This window comes from Numenius arquata, chromosome 18, assembly GCF_964106895.1.
Source record: "Numenius arquata chromosome 18, bNumArq3.hap1.1, whole genome shotgun sequence".
NCBI classification, from domain to species: domain Eukaryota; kingdom Metazoa; phylum Chordata; class Aves; order Charadriiformes; family Scolopacidae; genus Numenius; species Numenius arquata.
The window spans coordinates 5,559,316-5,566,841 of NC_133593.1; the positions used below are offsets into that span (position 1 = coordinate 5,559,316).

General features: G+C 49.9%; 1 protein-coding gene across 1 annotated transcript; it reads right to left on the reverse strand.

The window, feature by feature from the left end:
• Positions 1-7,069, reverse strand: RHBDD2 (rhomboid domain containing 2). Its single transcript, XM_074160931.1, has 4 exons — positions 6,909-7,069; positions 5,254-5,655; positions 4,720-4,870; positions 1-2,555 (listed from the first exon to the last, which is right to left on the reverse strand). The coding sequence occupies exons 1-4, from the start codon at positions 7,042-7,044 to the stop codon at positions 2,123-2,125; spliced, it is 1,122 nt and encodes a 373-aa protein (XP_074017032.1). The 5' UTR covers positions 7,045-7,069; the 3' UTR covers positions 1-2,122.
• Positions 7,070-7,526: the final 457 nt, after the last annotated feature.

Consider the following 7,526-nt stretch of genomic DNA (forward strand, 5'->3'; position numbering starts at 1 on the left):
CAGATCATGTTTCAAACTTACAATTTGAAGATATACAACATTTGTGATTGCTACCAGTCCTCGTCACCTTTCTGCACATTTCTGGAAAAAAAACCACGGTGATAAAATTCCTGGGTTTAGAGGCAAGGATCTCACAAGGAGGAAAACCAAGGCACTAATGAGAGTGGAGTATTCACATTTCAGTGTTACCTCCAGCATTTCTTTCCTGGTATTAAAAGCATTCTTTTAATTTCCAAACAAGCACCTTATCCTGCTATTGCTCCACACTGAACATGTAACAATGCAACTGCTGTCAGCAGGAAAAACAGGACCATAACAAGTCCATTTGTGATCCCATGGAGGAGTGAAATGATCAGGGATGAGACAGAGCTGGCCACCAACCCCAGGCTGGTTCCCAAATTGCTGCACCCTCCTGCAGAAAGCCCTTGCCCAGGGGTGCCCACCTTTGAGAGCAGAGCTTCTTACTAATGTGCATCTGAGGTCTAAGTCCTCAGCATTCACTTTGGTGTTGTCCCAAAGCAAGCCCCTGCGAGGCCACATATAACTGTGGCAGTCACAGAATCATAGAATGGTTTGGATTGGAAGGGACTGTAAAGATCATCTAGTTCCAACACCCTGCCCTGGGCAGGGACACCTCCCACTAGACCAGTCATCCCAGAAGGGCTGCTGAAGAAAGCAGCTGTACAGCAACACAGGGCTTCTTCAGACACTGAGGAGAAAAAGAGAGAGGCATGTACGTGCCTCGGAGCAGGCATCTGCCAGTGCTGCCTGTGCTGACCACGGCTCGCTGAGAGCATGGGAGGGTCCTGAGGCTACCATGGGTTCTGAGGAACAGGTTAAACGCTGCAAGAACATCTCCAAGAGCAGTAACGGCACTTTGTGCTTCATGTAGCACCTTGGTGGGGTTTTTTTTGAGCACAACAAAACTCTAAGCAAAGAGTCAAGGACAATAGTTGAGATCCTGGCTGATTTACGGACACAGGGACAGCAGATTCCTCCTGGGCATGGAACGGTAACATAGATGGAAATAAAGCTCGAGTCCCACCAACTCAACCAAACTCCTGTGTTGTTGCTACAGGCACCAAACACCGCATCCTGCTCCAAATCCCTTGCTGAAAACTCCCGTCTCCCACACACCTTTCCTCCAGCTCTGAAGAAAACAGAGAGAGACTGTGCTAGAACTGGTGGGTGTGACATCTAAAGCTGAGCAGTGTGAACACCCCCAATGGGATTGCTACATTCCAGTTAATTCTTCTAACCCACCGTTAAGATCCCTCCCACCTCCTTGGATTTACATATATTTGCTCCACAAATGGCCAAAATCCCTTACTGAAGAGTCTTCCACTCCTTTGCATGCATCTGAGGTTCCCTATCGACACGTGCTGGCAACAGAGGCTGAGCAAGTGTAGCGCTATCAGAAAATGAAGGGAACATGAAGGAACAGACTGCAGCTAAGAAGGGCCTTCAGCATTTCAGACCTGTGTTTTATGGGGCAGAAAAGGGTGTTTTGTCCTCTTGCCCCAGCCCTGGTTTAACAAGCCCCCTTCCAGGCACACTCTTGTAGAAAAACCACTAGTAGAACAGACACCTGTCCTTCTCCACTCAAATATTAAGTTATAAACTAAGGCTTCCATGATTTCAACCTCTTTTGAGTCCTAGCTACCTCACACCTGTAAACAAGACAGGAAGCTAAGAGCTTCAGAGTAGGTGGGACATGTCCTTATTGCTGCAGCTTAGTTGAATCCCAGATTAGTCCAGTGTTTTGACAATTAGGTTCCTAGCTTGAGCCAAGGAGCTGATGTACTATAACTCCAATGGCAGTGTGGAAAAGCAGCTGCGAAATGCAGCACCGAAAAAAGACTCCAAAAAGATGAGAAGCACACAGGGGTGATACAGTCCCCATTCCCCAGCAGTATCAAAAAAGTAAAAAAAAAAAAAAAATTATCAAGGAAATATAATTAAAATAGCCTGTGCCAGGAAGCAGGGGAACGGCTTACACTGGAGCTACCAACCCATTCCACTACTCACCCCAGAAACAGTAAAGATGTCAGCAACGCACTGCTGCGTGAGCGTCACACAATGGTCCTGCCACAATATGAGAGTTCTGCTGCTTTCTGGAGGATCAGTACATCTGGATTCTCAAAAATTCAGCTGAAACGGGAGCCACTGTGGCTGCTGGATACCCTGATGCTTGCTGAACCCCAGCCAGGGGGCCCACGCCTGCAGGTGTCTGTGGATCAGTGGGGCACACGCGCTGCGGGGGAGAGAACGTGCCCAGCTGGCAGCACTGTCCAGGCGAGGCTCCAGCGTGGGCTGGCACGTGGCACCCTCCAAAGGCACCTCTGGCTTGGCAGGGGGAAGAAGGGAGGCTGTGCCCTGCAGCATGGCCGTGCTGATACCCCTCGTGTCCCAGAGCATGGCCGCATCCCGGAGCACAGCTGTGTTGAAACCCCTGGCTCTGAGCATGGAGCCGCTGCACCTGGAAAGCAGGAAGAGCTGGAGGCGAAGAGCAGTAGTAGCTTTGGGTGGGGTAAGCGCCCGGCACAGGGTTAATCCTGGGCAGGAAGAAAACAGGAGGTTACACTGTGTTCACAACTGGCATTGCTTAATTAGGGCTGGAAGTGCCCTGGGGGTAATTTCCTCCTGACCACTGCTGGGAAAGGTCACTGCAATCCATCAGAGAGATCCGCTGCAACAAGAAAAGCTTGTATTATAAGCAGCAGTGGAGTAAAATAGGTTTACTGGCCTCCCAGGACAGATGTTCCCACTCCCAACCCACACCAGTTCCACACCCACTGAACGAGAGTGGTTCTTGGCCCCGAGTCTCTTTGTGCAAGGAACGCACAAGCCAAAGTGCAATCTGCTTTAAGACTTCCCTACGCATCCTCCCTGCCTTCCCCTGAATGACACATCTGCTAAGTTATTAATCAGGAGAAGTCACAGCTGCCAAGTCTTATTTATCAAGAAGCCATAAAGGCCTTTGGTACGAGTAAGAGCCCAGGGTATAGAGCAAAAAGGGAAGGAGGAGGGACTTACAAATAAAATTAATCATTCAGAAGCAAGGCTTAGAAACAGCCTTTGCCAACAGAAGGCATGACTCATCCTGCCGAAATGTATCAAGAGAGAGGCAATCTGCCTAGAAGCCAAAGCCTCTGGGACTTAAGGAGTACTGCTCAGCCCACGCACACCACCAAGATGAGTGCTGACAATCAAGACAATATTCATGAAGACCAGATTCCCAGCAAGAATAAGATACTGGCTCATGCTGGGGTTTTCAGGCTTGGGGTTTTTTTATTTTATTTTTTTTTCCATGTGGGGTGTGGGTTTGGTTTTGCTTTTTCTTTTAATTGTGGACATAAACACAATGTCAAAGCCTGGACCTCCTAGAAATGCCTTCCGTCTGGTGGCAAGTTGATGCCTGGAAAAATTTGGAAAAAAAAAAAAACAACCCAAAACCCAAACCGTGAGGAGCTCTTACTTGGGAATAAGAATCAAAATAATAAAAATTAAGGCCCAGAAGCACATACAGAACTTGTGTCTAAGACACAGAGACATGCAAATATAGCTGCAGAAATGGAAACATCCTAGAAACACCTTCCCACGCCCTGCTTGATAGTCAAATGTTTATGTAAATACCTTTGAGCCAGAACAGTCTATTTATGTCATCTCACCTAAAGAAAGCAGGTTTAGACACAGAGCTGAGAGGCTGTGCACAAGAGCTATTAGCAGAAGCGTTAGGCTGATGCAGACACAGACTCAGCACGCAGCAAGAGGGTCCCTCCTCCCAAACTTGCACGGAAGTAAGAGAGTAAAAACACAAATGCTGCTGGATCTGCCTGCTCCCCCTTCCCCCCCCCCCCCCCCCCCCCCCGCAAGTTCCCTAATGGGTCTGGGGTACACTCCTGCTGCAGGCAGGGGTTTCTGCTCTGGTTTCCCCATGGCTGAGGGCAGATGCAAACACTTGGGAATGCTTCCACTTCAAAGAATGCTTTACAGTGAGCTGATGGCTTAAACAATACATAGAATTTAACCCTTCATAGAAAACCACCCTTCCTCTGTGAAATGGCATCTTAGAACAGGGAAAAAATTGACCTACATTCCCAGGGTTTTTATAATACAAGTGAGTTCTCACGGCTTGTAATATACACAAACTCAAAACCATTCCTGAACGTCAGCCACAGCCCCCAAGATTTCTTTTCAGTAAAGCAATCTTGACACTGAAAACATGCATTGGAAGGTCTACACAGAACTTCATAACTGACATCTTTAATTTATAATGCTCCGCTCCGACACAGATTTGGTCACGACTCACTTCACAGCATTCCTGGGAGGCAAGGTGGGGCAAGGAAAGATAAAGATCACGCCCCAGGGAGCAATACAGCTAGGAACAAACACCGTAAGTCCTAATGTAGGGCAAAACTTCACAACTTAGCCTTCATGTCAGCCCAGCTGCAATACCTTTGCATGTGTACACACTGCCCTTGCAGCAAATGAGAGGTCTTTCACCTCAATTTAGCTTTCACTGAAAGACCTGGTTGAGTTAACGTGTGACAACATATTACTCACAGTAATGTCACCAATGTAAAGTCTAATGGTCAGTATGTTGCCCTTAACACCCAGGATATGAACAGGAGAAGCACAATACAGCTTTTAAAGGCAGTTTAATGCCTCCAAATTTCCCTATATTGTAAGATCTTTCACAGGAACTTCTGTACTTACTTGCGGCTTTGGAATGCTCTTCTCTCTGCTAAGGACCCTGGTATGTATTTCAGCCCTGGTATCCTCTTTAGCAGGCTGAAAGGGAACACTTGGTCCAGCTTAGAGCCCACCGACTCCGGAAAATCCAAGCAGAAACAGTAGCCCAAACCATCTGAAATCAGCAACGTTAAGGAGGACTGCAGACAAAACACATTTCCAACACAGCTACACACAGTCCCCCTCTGGCCACAAACCACTTTCCCTGGAGAATTCTCCCAGTTCTACCCAGCGCCATCTTCACATACATCACCCTTCTCAGCTCCATGTTCTCTACATGCACTAAAGCCACAGGGGAAGTGGCAGTGTGAGGTGAAAAACAAACACAGAACTGGGTGTGATGAGGATCAGCAAAGCCAGTGGGAGTTTAATGCAGAGGAAGAGCCCAGGAAACACCGTAAAGCTGGTGCATCTTGGCAACGAGAACCACAGCACGTCCTCCCCCTTGTGAACCAGCGACCCCACTCTGGTCCAGGGCTTTGCAGTCAGAAAGGATACAGGCTTCCCCAACTAGAAGTCCACACAGGTTACTCAAGAGAGAAGAGTGGGGGATAAACCATGCTATGCAGAGCATAAACCACGGCAGCAGCACCACTGGAACTCTAGCCCCCAAAAACAAAGTACTCTTCATCTGCGAGCGGGTGGTGGAGACTCCCAGCGTAGCAAAAGCTACTGGCATGAATCCTTTGGCATCTTCCACCTTCGACACCCTCGAGACAACGGGCTCAAGTAAGAGGTACAGGAGGGCAGAGAGGATGGCAAACGTGATGGTGAGGAAGCAGTGCTTTGCAGTGCCAACATTCTTCTCAAAGCTGCCGGCAAAATACCAGATGATAATGGCACCACAGGTCAAGGATATCAGGTCTTCGTAGACAAAGATGTAGGTAATTAACCTGTGAACTGAGCACACCAGAACGTCAGAAAGGCAGAGGCAGCAATGAATTTGTCTTAAACTACTCCAATGACATCCTTGAGCAGAGGGAGAGTGAACCTACAGGATTAATTAATCGCTTTCGTTTCTATCCCGGTGTAGAAGAGAAAGAACTTGAGGCCTTTAAAACCAGGTGTAAATAACCGAATAGAGTTAAAACAAGTGCTATCTTGGGTATCGCAGACATATGGACTGACTCTTGCTGCTTTCTGGGAAGCTGCCTGGAAAAAAGCGACAGTATCTGTAGTAAATTTCAGCCTCATTAAAAGAGAAGGCAAGAGACCTAAAAACAACTGTCACAGTAACTATGATTTTGCTCAAAAGATAAACACTTCTTAAACTGCTAGAAGGGAGATTTTTCTCACAAAAAAAAAAATGCCTGGAGGTTATCAGCCCTCAGAAGTGCTCCCAGGCCCTTTGATTAGCCGGTCTCCTGGGCAATCAGGGAGGACTGAGGCAGAGTTCTCCATCTCCCTTCTATCAACCTCAGTCCCATAGCCAGCAAAATAGCTGTTAAGAGTACAGTCCGGTGCAATCTGACTGCCTGCCTGGAGCCACATGAGGAGATGGCAGAATTCACCCATCATCTCAGAGCACTGTACTGCTAAAAGAAATCAGTGCATGGAGGTAAGCAGGAGCATGGGAATTAAAAGCGTGCTAAAAATCCTTCTGGGAATACGACAGGGACTGAGGAAAGCAAATCCCTCAAGTGCCTAGCAGCATACCCACACTCTGCATAGTCCCAAGGGCCAGAGATCATAGAACAGTTTGGGTTGGAAGGAACCTTAAAGGTCATCTAGCTCCAACCCCCTGACCTGGGCAGGGACACCTCCCACCAGACCAGGTTGCTCAAAGCCCTGTCCAACCTGTCCTTGAACCCCTCCAGGGATGGGGCAGCCACAGCTTCTTTGGGCAGCCTGTGCCAGTGCCTCACCACCCTCAGAGTAAAGAATTTCTTCCTAGTATCTAATCTATATCTACCCTCTTTCAGGTAGGGGCCGAGGGGAAAGCAGCTTGATATAGGCTGAGGTGGATGCCCAGCAGGCTCAGTGCAGGTCAGGGGAAGCGCCTAGAGAGGGGAGAGCAAGGGGAACAGTGCAGGTCATGAGGAAGGCCGTGAGAGGAGAGAAGCAAAGTGGGGATTTGGGGAAGGCCCGAAATGGAGGACCGGCGCGGGGGGCAAGGGGCCAGTGGCTGCTCCGCCCCGGCGGCCCCCGCTCACCTTCCCCCGCGCTCAGGGCGGCGGGCCGCAAGGAGGAGGCGGGGGCTCCCCACAGCAGCCCGGGGGCGGAGGCGCCGAGCGACAGCAGCAGCGTGAGGGCGGCGGCGGCCGGCGGGCGCTCCCACCCCGCCGCCATGCTGCCGCCGCGCACGGCCCCACTTCCGGCCGCCGCCGGAAGGCCTGGACCGTTGCCGTGGCAACGCGAGGCGCTGCGGCGCCCCCGTTACCATAGAGACGAGCGGGCGGTGTTTCGTGGTTTGGTTTTTTTTTTTCCCATCCTGTTTAAAATTTTTAATTATTATTATTATTTACCTCCCCAGAAGGGAAAAAATATCCCCGGGGAGAGGTGTGAGCTATGGCTGGAAGCCTGCCCCAGGCTGGGTTACTGCTGGCTCTCCCACAGGACACAGGAGGCCTGGCAGCCACGCCGAGCCAGGAAGGCCCCATACACCCCCGGCCGCTCCCTGCTGCCGTTTCGCGGGGTTAGGCTGCTTGGAAAGGCCACGCCTTTCCCTTCAGGTGTGGCAGATGGAGGTGGAGAGGATTGTCTGCACCAGAGCCACGTCTGCCCACCCATACTGGCATGAATGGAGGGGTTCCCCAAAGACGGGCCTCCTC